Genomic DNA, 22,433 nt, shown 5'->3' with positions numbered 1-22,433 from the left:
ACTACACTACTGCAATTAAACCAAGATATATTTTGCAGCTCTCTGATATGTAGAGCTCAAAGAAAGAATAAATGTTATACTTTCTTATTGTATCATTGATAACATGATTGGGAATAACATATTTTATCATTAATACATTTTTTAGTATTCTTTTAAATAATTTATTTTAATTTTTGTACTAAACTGATTAAAACCACTGTGCAAATGTATGGCATAATTTTATTTATGTTGTCTCTTTGGTCATATATTATTTTGATATTTGTTTGCTTGTGTGCATCTAATGTACATTTTTCTCATTTAGTGAAACATAACCTAAAGAACAACGTATTCCTTATAAGCATTTGTATATCTTTCCAGGTTGGATGTGCCTCGAATGGTTGAAGCGCTTGCTATGATATACACAATTGAACAAATTAATAATTCCACCCTTTTACCAGGAATTACACTGGGTTATGAAATTTATGATTCATGTTCTGATGCCATGAAAGCCATTCAAGCAACAACAAGATTAATTCCTGAACTGGTTTCTATCAATAATTTAACTGATTGTAATCACACAATAGTTGCACCCACTGTAAAAGCTGTTGTTGGAGAAATATATTCAGAAAATTCTATTGCAATATCCAGGATTCTCAGCTTTCATTCTGTACCACAGGTATGTAATTTTATTGCTTATCATAGTTTATGATATAATATGGTACTTTTATTTTTTGTAATTGAATTAGAGACAAATACATACACATATAAAGTTTTTCTGTTTTACAGCTATATTATAATTTACTCAGTATCTATCAATCATCTATCTATATATCGTCTATCTATCTATCTATCTATCTATCTATCTGTCTGTATGTCTTTCTGTCTATCTATCTATCTATCTATCTATCTATCTATCTATCTATCTATCATCTATCTATCTATCTATCTATCTATCTATCTATCTATCTATCTATCTATCTATCTATCTATCTATTTGTCTGTCTATCTGTCTGTATGTCTTTCTGTCTGTCTATCTATCTATCTATCTATCTGTCTGTCTGTCTGTCTGTCTGTCTATCTATCTGTCTGTATGTCTTTCTGTCTATCTATCTATCTATCATCTATCTATCTATCTATCTATCTATCTGTCTGTATGTCTTTCTGTCTATCTATCTATCTATCTATCTATCTATCATCTATCTATCTATCTATCTATCTATCTATCTATTTGTCTGTCTATCTGTCTGTATGTCTTTCTGTCTGTCTATCTATCTATCTATCTATCTATCTGTCTGTCTGTCTGTCTGTCTGTCTGTCTGTCTGTCTATCTATCTATCTATCTATCTATCTATCTATCATCTATCTATCTATCATCTATCTGTCTGTCTATATCTATCTGTCTGTCTATATCTATCTGTCTATCTATCTATCTATCTATCTATCTATCTATCTATCTACAAAACAAGCCAATATTTTTGGCTTACATCACTGGTTTTCAAACCTGTCCTCTCACCCTTCCTAACAAGACAGATTTTAAAGGATTACTTTGGGTGAGAGCAGGTAACATAACCATGGTTACTATTCATCTGATTATTTCACCTGTGCTCTAATTCTGATAGCCTCAAACTCTGGCCTGAGGACAGGTTTGAAAACCAGTGACCTAGATCCTATGCATGTTACTACAATAGAGCCATTACACAAAAATGATGTAGCAAAGCCTATATTTTTGTACATAAAAAGAAACACTTTGCAATATATCGTCCTTTATTTTGTCTTTACATGTAATTGAACTCAGGCTTTTTGTTTGGTTTTCTAATTTTTTTTTATAAAGTAATGGGCACTGCCATATCTAAACTTAAAGGGATAGTCCAGTTAAAGGCATGCAAATTTATCGCAAATAAATAACAAAATTAAAAAAAACTTTCCAATTTACATTAAAGGGACACTGAACCCACATTTTTTCTTTTGTGATTCATATAGAGCAAGCAATTTTAAAGGGACAGTTCACCCAAAAACTTTCTCCCCTTTAAATTATTCCCAATGATCCTTTTTACCTGCTAGAGTGTATTAAATTGGTTGCAAGTAGCTCCTTTACTCATATTTCAGCATTTGAAATAGTTGATTTAGCTTGTGGTTTCCCAACCTATACTGAAAGTTTTGATACTGGCGTATACTCTATTGACAAGCCTAAATAAACACAGCCAGCAGAATAGATTACACCCTCAGTGGGGGCAGGATAGTTAAGTAATAAAATGATAATTTTCCATTGTTCTCTCTAAGTATTGAGCTTTGGTGCTCCAGACAAATATAAGATAAGGAAGCAAGTCTGTGTACATGAAAGTGATAACATAATGAGATCTGATATTACCTGAAGCTCAGCCCATTGTAATAAGCTGTGGTTTCAAAGCACAAAACCAGCTACTTCAGATACACAAATAAACCCGAAAATGCAATTTCTCAAATATTTTATACTCTGAAGTTGGTATAACAAATCATTTAAAATACATTTATGGAAAAACAATTTTACAGTGTACTGTCCCTTTAAGCAACTTTCTAATTTACTCCTATTATCAATTTTTCTTCGTTCTCTTGCTTTCTTTATTTGAAAAAGAAGACATCTAAGCTAAGGAGCCAGCCAATTTGTGGTTCAGTACCATGGACAGCAATTGTTTATTGGTACTGTCCAATCAGCAAGGCCAACCCAGGTTGTTCACCAAAAATGGGCCGGCATCTAAACTTAAATTCTTGCTTTACAAATAAAAATACCAAGTGAATAAAGAAAATTTGACAATAGGAGTAAATTAGAAAGATGTTTAAAATTGCATGCTCTATCTGAATCATGAAAGAAAAAATTTGGGTACAGTGTCCCTTTAATCATCAAAATGCTTGGTTCTGTTGGTATTCTTTGTTGAAATTGAAACCTAGGTAGTCTCATGTGCTAATTTCTAAGCCCTTGAAGGATGCCTTATCTTAGTGCATTTTGACAGTTTTTACAGCTAGACAGGGCTAGTTTGTGTGTGCCATATAGTTAACATAGTGTTCACTCCCATGGAGTTACTCAGGAGTCGGTACTAATTGGTTAAAATTCAAGTCTGTCAAATGAACTTAGATACGGGGGCAGTCTGCAGAGGCTTAGATACAAGGTAATCACAGAATTAAAAGTATATTACTATAACCTTGTTGGTTATGAAAAAATGGGGTATGGGTAATAAAGGGATTATCTATCACTTTAAACAATAACAATTCTGGAGTAGACTGTATCTTTAATTTTCTTACGTATCTATCTTCAACAATTAGGGATAGATATAAGTCAGGCAACAAAAGTGATTATCTAATAAAAAATATTCCTAAAAAATATTGCACAAAAAAGTTATAAGGACTCAAATATATGAGGTCTAAAGTGTTGTCATGCAAATGACTTTAACATTGAGATACATACATATACATGTCTAAATATGTACATTTATGTATATATAAATGCCTATATATATGTGTGTACAGATGTATTTATATATTCATATGTGTATATATGTATTTACAGACATATATACACATATAAACACATAAATACATATTTATACATATATAGAGATACTGTATGTATAAGTGCATTGGAGCCCATTGCAGTTAAGTATATGAAAACATGTAAAATAATATTTATGCAATATTCATATTTAATAAAGTGTTATACTGTGTACTTACTGTAAATGTTTCACATTCCAATGTTCTGTACAAAGCAGTATTTCTAAATATTTATTCCTATATACTGTATATCTGTATATATATATATATATATATATATACCTTTATATAATCATGTATATATGTGTGTATATATATATATATATATATATATATATATATACATACATATATACTATACTGTGTATATATATATATATATATATATATATATATATATATATATATATATATATATATATATATATATATATATATATATATATATATATATATAAATATATATTGTACCAAAAAAACATCCCCTTAAGGACACAGTCATTTTTCAATTTCTTTCCCTGAAGGACCAGGGCTTTTTTTAAATTTCTGCAGTGTTTGTGTTTAGCTGTAATTTTCCTCTTACTCATTTACTGTACCCACACATATTATATACCGTTTTTCTCGCCATTAAATGGACTTTCTAAAGATACCATTATTTTTATCATATCTTATCATTTACTTTAAAAAAATGATAAAATATGAGGAAAAAATGGAAAAAAACACACTTTTTCTAACTTTGACCCCCACAATCTGTTACACATCTACAACCACCAAAAAACACCCATGCTAAATAGTTTCTAAATTTTGTCCTGAGTTTAGAAATACCCAATGTTTACATGTTCTTTGCTTTTTTTGCAAGTTATAGGGCCATAAATACAAGTAGCACTTTGCTATTTCCAAACCACTTTTTTTTCAAAATTAGCGCTAGTTACATTGGAACACTGATATCTTTCAGGAATCCCTGAATATCCCTTGACATGTATATATTTTTTTTTAGAAGACATCCCAAAGTATTGATGTAGGCCCATTTTGGTATATTTCATGCCACCATTTCACCACCAAATGCGATCAAATAAAAAAAAATGTTCACTTTTTCCCAAATATTTTCACAAACTTTAGGTTCCTCACTGAAATTATTTACAAACAACTTGTGCAATTATGGCATACATGGTTGTAAATGCTTCTCTGGGATCCCCTTTGTTCAGAAATAGCAGACATATATGACTTTGGCGTTGCTTTTTGGTAATTAGAAGGCCGCTAAATGCCACTGCGCATCACACGTGTATTATGCCCAGCAGTGAAGGGGTTAATTAGGGAGCATGTAGGGAGCGTCTAGGGTTAATTTTAGCTTTAGTGTAGTGTAGTAGACAACCCCAAGTATTGATCTAGGCCCATCTTGGTATATTTCATGCTACCATTTCACCGCTAAATGCGATTAAATAAAAAAAAACGTAAAATTTTTCACAATTTTAGGTTTCTCACTGAAATTATTTACAAACAACTTTTGCAAGCATGGCATAAATGATTGTAAATACTTCTCTGGGATCCCCTTTGTTCAGAAACATCAGACATATATGGCTTTGGCGTTGCTTTTTGGTAATTATAAGACCGCTAAATGCCGCTGCGCACCACACGTGTATTATGCCCAGCAGTGCAGGGGTTAATTAGGTCATTTGTAGGGAGCGTGCAGGGTTAATTTTAGCTTTAGCGTAGAGATCAGCCTCCCACCTGACACATCCCACCCCCTGATCCCTCCCAAACAGCTCCCTTCCCTCCCCCACCCCACAATTGCCCCCGCCATCTTAAGTACTGGCAGAAAGTCTGCCAGTACTAAAATAAAAGGTGTATTTAAAAAATAAAAACAAATTGTATAGCATATTTACATATGCAGCTGTGTAGGATCCCCCCTTAGCCCCCAACCTCCCTGATCCCCCCCAAACAGCTCTCTACCCTCCACCTCTAACTTACTGGGAGCCATCTTGGGTACTGGCAGCTGTCTGCCAGTACCCAGTTTGCAAATAAAAATGTATTTTTTTTTAAATTTTTTTATTTATTTTCCTTTTTTCTGTAGTGTAGTGTAGCTTCCCCCCCCCACCAATCCCCCACCCGCTCCCAGATCCCTTAGATTAACTTTTATTAGGGATTTTATCCCCCCTTACTGCCACTTCTGTACAATGTCTTTTTCCGTAGTGAAGCGGTTCCCACCCGCTCCCTCCCCGTGCACGCGCCCGCCCGCCGCCCCCAGTGCACGCGCGCGCTCCGGTGCGCACTCCCGACAACCCCGCCCGCGATCCCGCCCTCCTCTCTCTTCAGCCTTTCATCGATGGCCGCCCACCCGCCTCCCACGTCAGCTCCCACCCACCAACGATTGCGGCCATCGATGCCGGTGCAGAGAGGGCCACAGAGTGGCTCTCTCTGCATCGGATGGGGGAAAAATGTTATTGCAGGATGCCTCGATATCGAGGCATCACTGCAATAACTGTAAAGCGGCTGGAAGCGATCAGGATCGCTTCCAGCCGCTTTAATCCCCAAAGTCGTACAGGGTACGTCGCTGGTCTTTAAAGACCAGGTTGTGTGCGACGTACCCTGTACGACTCGTGTCGTTAAGGGGTTATATATATATATATATATATATATATATACAGTATATATATATGTATTTATGAATAAATAGAACATATTCCGCTATGTGAAGAACATTGGAATGGGAAGTATTTATATTTTCATGTCCAGTTAGCGCACTTGAGAATATGTGATCGGGTTTACGCATGAGTAGGGTTTTTTTTTCCCATTTTTTTGCTTTATTGACTTCTTTATGGTGGAAGGTTATCGCATGTACTATATTGTAAGTTTGGCTAGGTCACGTTTGCAATTAGTGCTCAGAAAATTAACCAAAGATCCCATCTCTGGTTAATTTTCTAAAAGTGCCCAAAATGCATCTGGGCAGTTTTTGGGGCTAAAGTTGGCGGGAGTGGGCTGAAAAGTGCCTTTACATTGCGGCCTATAGGAACTGTGTGTTCCCAGTAAATATCTATGTATATGACTATATACAGTACATATATATTTAGGTGTTAATATGCATATACACAAATATTAACAGATAAATATATATGTATATAATCATATAAATATATATATTTACAAATGCTGCAATCACTGCGCTACTTATCCCATTAGGTTCTGATGCTGAGGCTTCCATTGGAGTCTATGGTGCTTGCTTTCGAATACAAAACATTAGCGAGCACTGGTATTAAACGATGGAGCACAAATTTAGTTTTCTTATAAGCGATATTTAGCTCTCCATTTGTAATCAAGCCCTAAAGCATCAGACAAAGGGAAAATGCCAAAAGTCTGCAGTGCAACTGAAAATGAACAATTTTTGTTAAAAAAACTAAACGGCTAGATTACGAGTTCTGCGTTAGCCTTAAAAAGCAGCGTTGAGAGGTCCCAACGCTGCTTTTTAACGGCCGCTGGTATTACGAGTCTGACAGGTAAAGGTGTACCGCTCACTTTTCTTCCAAGACTTTTGGCTACCGCAAATCCCCTTACGTCAATTGCGTATCCTATCTTTTTAATGGGATTTGCCTAACGCCGGTATTATAAGTCTTGGAAGAAGTGAGCGGTACACCCTCTCCTGTCAAGACTTCTACCGCATTTAAAAGTCAGTAGTTAAGAGTTTTATGGGCTAACGCCGAAACATTAAACTCTTAACTAAAGTGCTAAAAAGTACACTAACACCCATAAACTACCTATTAACCCCTAAACCGAGGGCCCCCCACATCGCAAACCCTATAATAAAAAATTTTAACCCCTAATCTGCCAACCAGACATCGCCGCCACTTTAATAAATGTATTAACCCCTAAACCGCTGCACTCCCGCCTCGCAAACACTAGTTACATTTTATTAACCCCTAATCTGCCGTCCCTAACATCGCCGCCACCTACCTACAATTATTAACCCCTAATCTGCTGCCCCCAACGTCGCAGCTACTATATTAAATGTATTACCCCTAAACCTAAGTCTAACCCTAACCCTAACACCCCCCCTAACTTAAATCTATTTTTAATAAATAAAAATAAAATTACTATAATTAAATAAATTAATCCTATTTAAAACTAAATACTTACCTATAAAATAAACCCTAATATAGCTACAATATAACTAATAGTTACATTATAGCTATTTTATGATTTAATTTTATTTTACAGGCAACTTTGTATTTATTTTAACTAGGTACAATAGTTATTAAATAGTTATTAACTATTTAATAACTACCTAGCTAAACTAAATACAAATATACCTGTAAAATAAACCCTACCCTAAGTTACAATTACACCTAACACTACTCTATAAATAAATTAACTAAATTAAATTAAACTAATTACAATTAAATTAAATAAACTAAATTGCGAAAAAAAACAAACACTAAATTACAGATAATAAAAAATAAATTACAATTTTAAACTAATTACACCTAATCTAATCCCCCTAAAAAAATAAAAAAGCCCCCCAAAATAATAAATTTCCCTACCTTATACTAAATTACAAATAGCCCTTAAAAGGGCCTATTGCGGGGCATTGCCCCAAAGTAATCAGCTCTTTTACCTGTAAAACCAAAATACAATATCCCCCCCAACATTACAACCCACCACCCACATAAACCTACTCTAAAACCCACCCAATCCCCCCTAAAAAAAAACTAACACTAACCCCCTGAAGATCACCCTACCTTGAGCCATCTTCACCCAGCCGGGCCAAAGTCTTCATCCAATCCGGGCAGAAGTCTTCATCCGATCGGGGCAGAAGAGGTCCTCCAGATGGCAGAAGTCTTCATCCAGGCTGCATCTTCTATCTTCATCCTTCCGGCACGGAGCGGGTCCATCTTCAAGACATCCGACGCGGAGCATCCTCTTCTTCCGACGGACTAACGACGAATGACGGTTCCTTTAAGTGACATCATCTAAGATGGCATCCCTTGAATTCCGATTGGCTGATAGAATCCTTTCAGCCAATCAGAATTAAGGTAGGAAAAATCCAATTGGCTGATGCAATCAGCCAATAGGATTGACCTCGCATTCTATTGGCTGTTCCAATCACCAATAGGTATAATGTAGGTGGCGGCGGTGTCCGGATATGCAGATTTGGGGTTAATAGTATAATGCAGGTGGCAACGATGTTGGGGGCGGCAGATTAAGGGTTAATAAGTGTTAGATTAGAGGTGTTTAGACTTGGGGTTCATGTTAGGGTGTTAAGTGTAGACATAGAAAGTATTTTCCCATAGGAAACAATGGGGCTGCGTTAGAAGCTGGACACTGCTTTTTTGCATTTGTTAGATTTTTTTTCAGCCATCTCAGCCCCATTTTTTCCTATGGGGAAATCGTGCACGAGCATGTATAGCCAGCTCACCGCTACCGTAAGCAACGCTGGTATTACAGTGAGATGTGGAGCTAAATTTGCTCAACGCTCACTTTTCTAAGGCTAACGCAGCCATTCAGAAAACTTGTATTACCAGCGTTGTTTAAAGTGAGCTCTGGAAAAAAAGGCTCATTAGCAACGCACCTCTGTTACCGCAAAACTCGTAATCTAGGCGAAAGTGTTTAACGATTTTCTGACAAAAAGAATACAACACTAAACAAAAATTGCCCTAAATGGAAAAATGTTTTTTAACAAAACAAAAATATCGGACAAAAGGAAAAAAAAATTCTGTGCGCATTTCTAAAACTTTAAAGCCCTTGGGCATTGTGTACACTACAACAGTTGCTATCTATGGCCTAGATTTGGAGTTCGGCGGTAGCTGTCAAAACCAGCGTTAGAGGCTCCTAACGCTGGTTTTGGGCGCCCGCTGGTATTTGGAGTCAGTGATTAAAGGGTCTAACGCTCACTTTTCAGCCGCGACTTTTCCATACCGCAGATCCCCCTACGCCATTTGCGTAGCCTATATTTTCAATGGGATCTTTCTAACGCTGGTATTTAGAGTCGTTTCTGAAGTGAGCGTTAGAGCTCTAACGACAAAATTCCAGCCGCCTGAAAATAGCAGGAGTTAAGAGCTTTCTGGCTAACGCCGGTTTATAAAGCTCTTAACTACTGTACCCTAAAGTACACTAACACCCATAAACTACCTATGTACCCCTAAACCGAGGTCCCCCCACACCGCCGCCACTCGATTAAAATTTTTAACCCCTAATCTGCCGACCGCCACCTACGTTATACTTATGTACCCCTAATCTGCTGCCCCTAACCCCGCCGACCCCTGTATTACATTTATTAACCCCTAACTTGCCCCCCACAACGTCGCCGCCAGCTACTTAAAATAATTAACCCCTAATCTTCCGACCGCAAATCGCCGCCACCTACGTTATCCCTATGTACCCCTAATCTGCTGCCCTAACATCGCCGACCCCTATATTATATTTATTAACCCCGAATCTGCCCCCCACAACGTCGCCGACACCTGCCTACACTTATTAACCCCTAATCTGCCGAGCGGACCTGAGCGCTACTATAATAAATGTATTAACCCCTAATCCGCCTCACTAACCCTATCATAAATAGTATTAACCCCTAATCTGCCCTCCCTAACATCGCCGACACCTAACTTCAATTATTAACCCCTAATCTGCCGACCGGAGCTCACCGCTATTCTAATAAATGTATTAACCCCTAAAGCTAAGTCTAACCCTAACACTAACACCCCCCTAAGTTAAATATAATTTTTATCTAACGAAATAAATTAACTCTTATTAAATAAATTATTCCTATTTAAAGCTAAATACTTACCTGTAAAATAAATCCTAATATAGCTACAATATAAATTATAATTATATTATAGCTATTTTAGGATTAATATTTATTTTACAGGCAACTTTGTTATTATTTTAACCAGGTAAAATAGCTATTAAATAGTTAAGAACTATTTAATAGTTACCTAGTTAAAATAATAACAAATTTACCTGTAAAATAAATCCTAACCTAAGTTATAATTAAACCTAACTCTACCCTATCAATAAAATAATTAAATAAACTACCTACAATTACCTACAATTAACCTAACACTACACTATCAATAAATTAATTAAACACAATTCCTACAAATAAATACAATTAAATAAACTAGCTAAAGTACAAAAAATAAAAAGAACTAAGTTACAGAAAATAAAAAAATATTTACAAACATAAGAAAAATATTACAACAATTTTAAACTAATTACACCTACTCTAAGCCCCCTAATAAAATAACAAAGCCCCCCAAAATAAAAAATTCCCTACCCTATTCTAAATTAAAAAAGTTACAAGCTCTTTTACCTTACCAGCCCTGAACAGGGCCCTTTGCGGGGCATGCCCCAAGAAGTTCAGCTCTTTTGCCTGTAAAAAAAAACATACAATACCCCCCCCCAACATTACAACCCACCACCCACATACCCCTAATCTAACCCAAACCCCCCTTAAATAAACCTAACACTAAGCCCCTGAAGATCTTCCTACCTTGTCTTCACCATACCAGGTTCACCGATCCGTCCTGGCTCCAACATCTTCATCCAACCCAAGCGGGGGTTGGCGATCCATCATCCGGTGCTGAAGAGGTCCAGAAGAGGCTCCAAAGTCTTCCTCCTATCCGGCAAGAAGAGGACATCCGGACCGGCAAACATCTTCTCCAAGCGGCATCTTCAATCTTCTTCCATCCGGTGCGGAGCGGGTCCATCTTGAAGCAGGCGACGCGGATCCATCCTCTTCTTCCGTTGTCTCCCGACGAATGACGGTTCCTTTAAGGGACGTCAACCAAGATGGCGTCCCTCGAATTCCGATTGGCTGATAGGATTCTATCAGCCAATCGGAATTAAGGTAGGAATTTTCTGATTGGCTGATGGAATCAGCCAATCAGAATCAAGTTCAATCCGATTGGCTGATCCAATCAGCCAATCAGATTGAGCTCGCATTCTATTGGCTGTTCCGATCAGCCAATAGAATGCGAGCTCAATCTGATTTGCTGATTGGATCGGCCAATCGGATTGAACTTGATTCTGATTGGCTGATTCCATCAGCCAATCAGAAAATTCCTACCTTAATTCCGATTGGCTGATAGAATCCTATCAGCCAATCGGAATTCGAGGGACGCCATCTTGGATGACGTCCCTTAAAGGAACAGTCATTCGTCGTTCAGTCGTCGGTCCGGATGGATGTTCCGCGCTGGAGGTCTTCAGGATCCTGCCGCTTCGCTCCGGATGGAAGAAGATCGAAGATGCCGCTTGGAGAAGATGTTTGCCGGTCCGGATGTCCTCTTCTTGCCGGATAGGAGGAAGACTTTGGAGCACCGGATTATGGATCGCCAACCCCCGCTTGGGTTGGATGAAGATGTTGGAGCCAGGACGGATCGGTGATACCTGGATGGTGAAGACAAGGTAGGAAGATCTTCAGGGGCTTAGTGTTAGGTTTATTTAAGGGGGGTTTGGGTTAGATTAGGGGTATGTGGGTGGTGGGTTGTAATGTTGGGGGGGGGGTATTGTATTTATTCTTTTACAGGCAAAAGAGCTGAAATTCTTGGGGCATGCCCCGCAAAGGGCCCTGTTCAGGGCTGGTAAGGTAAAAGAGCTTGTAACTTTTTTAATTTAGAATAGGGTAGGGAATTTTTTATTTTGGGGGGCTTTGTTATTTTATTAGGGGGCTTAGAGTAGGTGTAATTAGTTTAAAATTGTTGTAATATTTTTCTTATGTTTGTAAATATTTTTTTATTTTTTGTAACTTAGTTCTTTTTTATTTTTTGTACTTTAGATAGTTTATTTAATTGTATTTATTTGTAGCAATTGTGTTTAATTTATTTATTGATAGTGTAGTGTTAGGTTAATTGTAGGTAATTGTAGGTAGTTTATTTAATTATTTTATTGATAGGGTAGTGTTAGGTTTAATTATATCTTAGGTTAGGATTTATTTTACAGGTAAATTTGTTATTATTTTAACTAGGTAACTATTAAATAGTTCTTAACTATTTAATAGTTATTGTACCTGGTTAAAATAATTACAAAGTTGCCTGTAAAATAAATATTAATCCTAAAATAGCTATAATATAATTATAATTTATATTGTAGCTATATTAGGGTTTATTTTACAGGTAAGTATTTAGCTTTAAATAGGAATAATTTCTTTAATAAGAGTTAATTTATTTCGTTAGATGTAAATTATATTTAACTTAGGGGGGTGTTAGTGTTAGGGTTAGACTTAGCTTTAGGGGTTAATACATTTATTAGAATAGCGGTGAGGTCCGCTCGGCAGATTAGGGGTTAATAATTGAAGGTAGCTGTCGGCGATGTTAGGGAGGGCAGATTAGGGGTTAATACTATTTATGATAGGGTTAGTGAGGCGGATTAGGGGTTAATAACTTTATTATAGTAGCGCTCAGGTCCGCTCGGCAGATTAGGGGTTAATAAGTGTAGGCAGGTGTCGACGACGTTGAGGGGGGCAGATTAGGGGTTAATAAATATAATATAGGGGTCGGCGATGTTAGGGCAGCAGATTAGGGGTACATAGGGAGAACGTAGGTTGCAGCGGTTTACGGAGCGTCAGATTAGGGGTTAAAAAAAATATGCAGGGGTCAGCGATAGCGGGGGCGGCAGATTAGGGGTTAATAAGTGTAAGGTTAGGGGTGTTTAGACTCGGGGTTCATGTTAGAGTGTTAGGTGCAGACGTAGGAAGTGTTTCCCCATAGGAAACAATGGGGCTGCGTTAGGAGCTGAACGCTGCTTTTTTGCAGGTGTTAGGTTTTTTTTCAGCTCAAACAGCCCCATTGTTTCCTATGGGAGAATCGTGCACGAGCACGTTTTTGAGGCCGGCCGCGTCCGTAAGCAACTCTGGTATCGAGAGTTGCATTTGCGGTAAAAATGCTCTACGCTCCTTTTTTGGAGCCTAACGCAGCATTTGTTTGAACTCTCGATACCAGAGTTAATTTTATGGTGCGGCCAGAAAAAAGCCTGCGGAGCGTTAACAGCCCTTTTACCGCCGAACTCCAAATCTAGGCCTATGTTTTTTTGTAAACTTATAGGGTTTAACCCCCTTTTTGTCTAGGGTTTTGGGGCTTATTCACTTGTGCTGTTCTAAAAAAAATATGAAAATAGATGATGAAAATGTACCCAGAATATCATTAAATGCACAACTGCTATGCTTTGCTAATTATCTGTCATGTTTTATATTGAAACTTTATTCTTGCAGCTGAGTCCTGCATCATCCACACCTCTTCTCAGTGACAAGATTAAGTTTCCTTCATTTTTACGGACAATTCCAAATGATGAACATCAAACAAAAGCTATTGCTAAGCTCCTCCAAGAATTTAGATGGAATTGGGTTGGCATAATATCAAGTGATGATGATTATGGACGGTCTGTTGTTGAGTATTTGAATATTTATTTTAAAAATGAACAAATATGCACTTCCTTTTCAAAGGTGATTCCATCAAATATGAAACATCCTTCTATGGAAGCAGAAATAACCAACACAATTACTGCACTCAAAACCTCATCTGCAAATGTTATTGTTGTATTTATAAAAGGCCCAATTGTGCATAAATTATTTACGGAATGCTTGAAATATAACATATCCAGAACATGGATTGCAGGGGATATTTGGGTAAACTCACAAGAAGTTTTTAGTATGGATAACATTGACAAACTTGGTACAATAATTGGGTTGAATTTTAAAGAGGTCCGCATGCCAGGATTTGTAGATTATTCAAAAAACCTCCAGCCGCCTTTAAACAACGCATTCAATTTGTTTCTTGAGGAATATAAAGAACTTCGAGTCAGTTGTACAAAGGAATATATGGAATATCTGGAATGCATACAGTCTTCTTCAAAGGATTGTATTTTTTCTGACTCTCTAAAACATAAATCTCCTTTAGCATGCAGAGCTGAGAATGTATCCTTAGTAAATGATGACTATTTGGTGGAGAATAGTGAATGGAGCATAATATACAGCACTTTCCTAGCAGTTACTGCCATAGCACAAGCTCTCGATAATATTATGTGTAAAAATGGAAAATGTGAAAAGGATTTTAACTTGTCACAACATCAGGTAAGGAAAATGTAGAATAGTTAAAAGTCTAACATATATGTAAAGGGTCAATTAATCGCTCAATAGCTTAGAAAATATTTAGTATATTGTATAGGTACTCATTTTATTTATAACTTTGACTCTGATTTTAGTAGGACCTTCATTATCTTTTTAATTATATAAATGTACCTTATCTGAACTTCCACTGTTCATTGTCTGTTTAGAGTCTTTTAAATATATGAGAATTATATTATTATTATTATTTTTATTATATTTTACTATGAGTTAAATAAGTATCCATGGACATCAGTTATTTAACAGTATTAATATTAAAACAAATTGTTATAGATCTTGATGTGTACATACATTATACTATTTGGGCCTGCATTTTAAATGTGTATGCTCATAAGACAAATTTGAATACATAACCATTAGTATGTATTGACTGTCTTAGTTTGTAGTATTAATGCTTCCAAAAAACCTCACAGACAAGCGTTTGATTTTGTATGGGGTACACAATTAACAACAGGCATATTCAGTTTAATAGTTTCTAGTGACACACCTGAAATAAAAATAAGAAAAAATAAAAATAAATAAAAATATGTGAGCTCTTTCTTATTTAAATCCCCTATTTAATCATATACATAAGTTTCACCAGCCCTGATTTTTTTCCCCCCTCATCTTTTTGACTACTGGTTCAGACTTGAAAAAGGAAGACACTCTTCCGAAAGCTTGTCATCTTATAAATGTATAGTTAGTCCAATAACAAAGTATAATTGCTCAATGCAATACTCTTGTTATTTTGATATCTAAATCTCTGGACTAACACGGCTACTCCAATTAACGTATATATATATATACACATACATGTTTAGAGATGTATATGTATATCTAAATGATAAAGGTCTTTGCCTGTCTTTTTTTCTAACACCTGAGACTTCATATCTTTGAGCATTTAACGCCGGGTTTTTGCAAACCTGTAATAGCAGCGCTATTAAAGGTGAGCGGTGGAAATAACTTGCTCAAAATTCGTAATCTGGCCGATTGTGTATTTTAATTTTTTAAAGAAACAAATCAAAGGATAATAACAAAAAAAGGGGAGTTGGTTAAAATTAAAAGTTGAACACATCTCCATTGATAATATAACAATTAAAGGGACACTGAAACCATATTTTTTCTTTTATAATTCAGATAGAGCATGACATTTTAAGCAACTTTCTATTTTACTCCGATAATCAATTTTTCTTTGTTTTCTTGCTATCTTTATTTTAAAAGCAGGAATGTAAATCTTAGCAGCCAGTCCATTTTAGGTTCAGCCTCATGAATATCACTTACTTATTGGAGGCTTACATTTACCCATACCCATTTACCAATAAGCAAGCATAACCCAGGTTCTCAACCAAAAATGGGCCGGCTCCTATGCATCACATTCCTTTTTAAATAAAGATAGCAAGAGAACGAAGAAAAATGAATAATAGGTAAATTTGAAAGTTGATTAAAACTGCATGCTCTATCTGAACCATAAAAGAAAAAAAATGGGTTTAGTGTCCCTTGTACTACATATAAAACTATTTTTTATTATAAAAGTATGTTTAGATAAGTACTGCTAGCACATAGTAACTATTGTATTATAAAAGTCAATTTTTTTTTCTTTTTTTGTCCCAAGGTAACCATTGTTTCACTAACTAACTGCACTTTTAAAATAATTTGTTTTACAGCTACTCAGGGAGCTAAAAGCACAAAAATATACATTTAATGGCGAGGTGCTCTATTTTAATGAATTTGGTGATACCTTAACTGGATATAATTTAATTTACTGGCAAACAACAAATGGCTCAACAAAATTTGTGAATGTTGGAAAATTTGATATTCTCGATGGTAAAATATTGTTAAACAGAAGTATTCTTAACTGGCATACGAAAGAGAAAACGGTAGGTGCTAAATTATTTCTTGAATTTAATATTGTATTTTAGACAATAAAACCATTCTCTAGAGCAGAGCTTTCCAAACTTTTTATGTTGATGACACGCTTTTTAGACATACATAATTTCGCGACACAGTAATTTAGTTGTGCTAGCAAACAGGAGGTTAACTAACTTACATTTTTAAGCTTTCACTTCCTATCCATATATCAAGAGCAGGAGCAGCAATGCACTTCTGGGAGCTAGCTTTAAAAAAAAACACTTTGATTTCCGCTCAGTGTTTAAGCTGCCACCCTCAGAGCTCAGTTCCCACTGAGCTGCACCAATAGCTTAAAGGGACAGTAAACCTAAAAAATAATGTTATATAATTCTGCACATAGTGCAGAATTATATAACATTATTTTACTGCTATAGTTATTAAACCCTTTTTTCCCTTTTAATATTTAAAAAACATGCCGCTTTTACAGACCCGCTCTCTGCTGAGCGGGTCTGGTTTTTTTAGTGAGCGCATCGGGCCAGCTGTATAGTCACAGCCCGGCCCGACCACGCCATAAGAATAAGTGCAGCTCGCTCCTGCTCTGTCTGACAGCAGGAGCGAGCTTCACTTAATGTTATGACGTGGTCGGGCCGGGCTGTGACTATACAGCTGGCCTGATGTGCTGACTAAAAAAAACAGACCCGCTCAGCAGAGAGCAGAGAGCGGGTCTGTAAAAGCGGCATGTTTTTTAAATATTAAAAGGGAAAAAAGGGTTTTATAACTATAGCAGTAAAATAATGTTATATAATTCTGCACTATGTGCAGAATTATATAACATTATTTTTTAGGTTTAGCATCAGCCAATCAGATTTTTCCTACCTTAATTTCCGATTGGCTGATAGAATCGGCTGATAGGACGCTACGGTAGGACTCTTGGTATTCTTTATGAGCCATTGATTAGACCTAGTGATCCTTTTCCTATATGTTTGTTTTGTTGTTTGTTTTCCCTCTCCTTTCCATACCTGTTGGGTCCGCCAACTCACCCAAACCCTACTTTACATCACAGTTAACTGAAACTTGTTATCAGAATGTTTATGCTTGTATTTGCAGTTTGGGTGTAAGCTAATATTGTTAAAGTTTACATTGTTTGTTCACTACATAATTGATTGTTTTCATTACAGGTCAAGATTGTGCCTTTTGACTATGTTAGAGATACTGTGTGTCTGCTATATATTAAGTGTCTATATATATATATATATATATATATATATATATATATGTGTGTCATATTTATATGTAAATGTAGTTGAATGTGTTATCACATAATGTTAGAGGACTCCACTCTAACATTAAAAGACGTAAAGACCTTACCACATACAAAAATAATAATGCCCATATAATTCTTATGCAAGAAACCCATTTAACTAAAGCTAAAACACCTAAGTATTGGGATAAAGTGTACCCTACACAATTTCACGCCTCAGTCATAAGAAAAAAATGTAGAGTCTCTATACTCTTATATGCAAACCTTAACTTTAAAGAAGAAGAGAGACACCTTTGCAAACCTCTCCAAACCAAATTCTGAAACATCAGACTTCTTAGAAACTAGTAATCTCCCCAAAATAGCAACAGAAGATTTAAACGCCCCTATAAATTTAGAGGTCCCAACGCTGCTTATTAACGCCCGCTGGTATTATGAGTCTTGCAGGTACAGGTGTACCGCTCACTTTTTTTTTCGCGACTCGAAAATACAGAAAATACACTTACGCCAATTGCGTATCCTATCTTTTCAAAGGGATTTTCCTAATGCCGGTATTAGTGAGCGGTACACCCTCTCCTGTCAAGACTCCTACCGCATTTGAAAGTCAGTAGTTAACTGTTTTATGGGCTAATGCTGTAGTATAAAACTCTTAACTAAAGTGCTAAAAAGTACACTAACACCCATAAACTACCTTTTAACCCCTAATCTGCTGAACCGGACATCGCTGCCACTTTAATAAATATATTAACCCCTAAACCGCCACACTCCCGCCTCACAAACACTAGTTAAATATTATTAACCCCTAATCTGCTGTCCCTAACATCGCCGACACCTACCTACATTTATTAACCCCTAATCTGCCACCCCCAATGTCGCCGCCACTATAATCTGAGTTTAACTTCAATTGGACGATAGAAAAATGGAGTGAGGTATTAAATAGGGGTTCATCATTTTCAATCTGTGCACATCTTAAAGAAAATTACATAAAGGTAGCATTCAGATGGTACTTTCACCTGACTAGACTGCATCAGGTTGACCAAACCAAAACAAAATGTCTTAGAGGCTGCGATGATCAAGGTTCATACTCACATATGTGGTGGGACTGCCCTTTAGTGACTGACATATGGACCCAGACATCTAGATTATTAAGTGACATATTTAAAAAAAATATCCAACTAACCCCTACACAAGCCCTTCTACATGAGCCAATTAAAGGGCTACACTTGAGAGCCAATAAACAAGTCACCTTTATCTGTACAATAGTCAAACTAGTAATAGCTCGATACTGGAAAACTATGATCCCTCATACCATATCATTAAAAAAAAAAAAAAAAAAATATTATCAAATGAGCAGTGCATCAGCAGACCTAAGACAGAAGAAACAGGGGTACTAATGGCACTACTCGGATGAGAAGGTTAGGAATGCTTATCTTGGTTACATAGATGTCTGTTATTTGTCTAAAATTTATAGACATAACAGCAAGAGTAAATTAAGTTCTAGGCAAGGATACACTTATGGCAATTACTTATGTAGAATACTTATGTCTCTCACCAAAAAGAACAAAGGGAACTATCTCAAATTTATACCCATTATTCAACATTCACAAGGATGTGGCTAAACTTCCATTCATGTGCAAATGGAAATCTGAGTATAACTTCAATTGGATGATAGAAAATGGAGTGAGGTATTAAATAGGGGTTCATCATTTTCAATCTGTGCACATCTTAAAGAAAATTACATAAAGGTAGCATTCAGATGGTACATTCACCTGACTAGACTGCATTAGGTTGACCAATCCAAAACAAAATGTCATAGAGGCTGCAATGATCAAGGTTCATACTCACATATGTGGTGGGACTGCCCTTTAGTGACTGACATCTGGACCCAGACATCTAGATTATTAAGTGACATATTTGAAAAAGATAGCCAACTAACCCCTACAAAATCCCTTCTACATGAGCCAATTAAAGGGCTACACTCGAGAGCCAATAAACAAGTTGCCTTTATCTGTACAATAGTCAAACTAGTAATAGCTCGATACTGGAAAACTATGATCTCCTCATACCATATCATAAAAAACAAAATCAATTATTATTATTAAATGAGCAGTGCATCAGCAGACCTAAGAGAGAAGAAACAGGGGTACTAATGGCACTACTCAGATAAGAGGGTTAGGAAGGCTTATCTTGGTTACATAGATGTCTGTTATTTGTCTAAAATTTATAGACATAACATTATAATAATTTAGAAGCTTAGGTGCTGTGTACCGGGTATACGAGACACAAAACTATCAGTCTAAGACTGATGCTGGTGTACACTTGTGTAGCACTCACTTTCCTAAAAAGGCTATTAAAGAGAAGCAGATTAGAAAGGGGGGAAGATGAGGAGGGATGATTTAATTAAAATATAACCTTTATTAGGATGATTAAAACAAAATAATTCACTTACACACATAAACAACTCTAAAAACACAGGGAGATGTAATGCTTTATCAATATATGTTAACAGTTATATATATAACTCTTGGCCTAGGATGTTGGTGTTAATCCATAGTCAGGATATGTATAGTTGTATACTGGCCCTATGGGGGTCTCGGAGAGGTTAGTTGTGATAGCAATGTTATTGCTGTTAATGGTGAATAAAGTGTCAGCTTATAGCTGTAGGTGATTATATAACTTGGGTTAACTGTATTTAGTTGACAGTACTGTTACTTTAATATCAAAGGCACAACATAAGGAAGTGCATTTAGACTCGCTACAGTTACTGAAGTAGTGTTTATAATACCTCCTAATGTAGAATTGACATGCTTGACAGCTTAATACTTCATATATTCGAAGGATACTCAGTTCATACCCAGTATCTATATTGGAGATTCTAATATGGTATAGTTAACTGTAGCAAGTCTATATAGAAAAATATAAACAACTGTCGGTAATCATATGATAATCCTTTTTGTCATGTGATTAGTATCGCTGTATATATATCGCTATATAAGGTATGACGATTATGTATTTATATTAAATAATGACAATGTAGATCGATAAAATAATAGGATGGTCAATACTATGTATCCTGCTATAAAGCTATGTGTATAGTGTACCCACATAAACATCCAATAGTAACAGAGCCAAGCAAGTGGAAGTTTCTTAAACAATCAGTGATTGGATCGAAGTATAGCTTGGAATAAGTGAACAATGTCATCATAGGAGGCGGAGTAATGAAAGCCAATAAATATCCACGCTTCACGCCACGCCATACTCTTTGATAAAGCCAAATGTGGCGAAAAATGTCAGGGACTAGCTAACTTTAATGCTACAAGCATTTTTTTAAACTTGCAGGGAGGTAATGGTGGATTTGGTCACAAGTGGTTAGAAGCGGTTTTTGAATATAACTTCAGTGACTTCACGCTGCGGATGTTTGCACATGATAGATCACTTATAATTTATTTTAAAGCTAACAGCTGATTAGTATGTCATAGAAACCGGATTTAACTCATTTAACGCACACCAGATTAAATGCTTCTAAGATATCGTTGGGAGATGAAGCATAAACACACTATGAAGAAATATTATTACATAATGGTTGAGAATAAGTAATGATATTATACATATATAGTTGGTATTGTGCAATCCTAAATATACTTTGGATGTGAGCATAGGTAATTTGATCATATACAGAAACCTAGTCTGGTAATTTATTTAAAGTTGGATATTTAAGGCAATAGGATTAAAATAACACACATTTATAAGCTATCTGATCAGTTAAGCTGTACCTTAACTCATTGTATTAAACAACTAGAGTCCTCAGCGATACTAATCACGTGACAAAAGGAGTATCATATGATTACCGACAGTTGTTTATATTTTTCTATATAGACTTGCTGAAGTTAACTATACAATATTAGAATCTCCAGTATAGATTCTAGGTATGAACTGAGTATCCTTCAAATATATAAGTATTAAGCTGTCAAGCCTAGCAATGCTACATTACTTTAGTAACTGTAGCGAGTCTAAATGCACTTCCTTATGTTGTGCCTTTGATATTAAAGTTACAGTACTGTCAACTGAAGGGTCATGATACAGTTAACCCAAGTTATATAATCACCTACAGATATAAGCTGACACTTGATTCGCCATTAAAGGGACATTGAACCCAAATTTTTTCTTTCGTGATTCAGATAGAGCATGACATTTTAAGCAACTTTCTAATTACACATATTATAAAATTGTCATTATTCTCTTGGTATCTTTATTTGAAATGCAAAAATGTAAGTTTAGATACCGGCCCATTTTTTGGTAAACAACGTGGGTTGTTCTTGCTAATTGGTGGATAAATTCATCCACCAATAAAAAAGTGCTGTCCAGAGTTCTGAATTAATAAGAAAGCTTAGATGCCTTCTTTTTCAAATAAAGATAGCAAGCGAACAAAGAAAATAATTGATAATAGGAGTAAATTAGAAAGTTGCTTAAAATTGCATGCGCTATCTGAATCACAAAATAAAACATTTGGGTTCAGTGTCCCTTTAACAGCAATAATATTGCTATCACAACTAACCTCTCCGAGAGCCCCATAGAGCCAGTATACAACTATATATATCCTGACTATGGATTAACACCGACATCCTAGGCCAGGAGTTATAGATATAACTGTTAACATATATTGATAAAGCATTGCAGTGCACTGATAATCTCAACCCTTAATCTCCCTGTGTTTTTAGAGTTGTTTATGTGTGTATG

The 22,433-nt window shown here is 36.0% G+C and overlaps 1 protein-coding gene across 1 annotated transcript in view; it reads left to right on the top strand.

Annotated features, from left to right (window-relative positions):
• LOC128656708 (G-protein coupled receptor family C group 6 member A-like) overlaps positions 1-22,433 on the top strand; it is a 71,174-nt gene that overhangs the window by 21,808 nt on the left and 26,933 nt on the right. Inside the window, exons 2-4 of the mRNA XM_053710809.1 lie at positions 358-655; positions 13,700-14,557; positions 16,255-16,467. Of these exons, the coding sequence (XP_053566784.1) occupies positions 358-655; positions 13,700-14,557; positions 16,255-16,467 (1,369 nt within the window). The remainder of the gene's footprint in view (positions 1-357; positions 656-13,699; positions 14,558-16,254; positions 16,468-22,433) is intronic.

This window comes from Bombina bombina, chromosome 4 (genome assembly GCF_027579735.1).
Source record: "Bombina bombina isolate aBomBom1 chromosome 4, aBomBom1.pri, whole genome shotgun sequence".
Taxonomy (NCBI): Eukaryota; Metazoa; Chordata; class Amphibia; order Anura; family Bombinatoridae; genus Bombina; species Bombina bombina.
The sequence above is the reverse complement of the archived record's forward strand: the minus strand, read 5'-3'. Positions and strand labels throughout refer to the sequence as shown.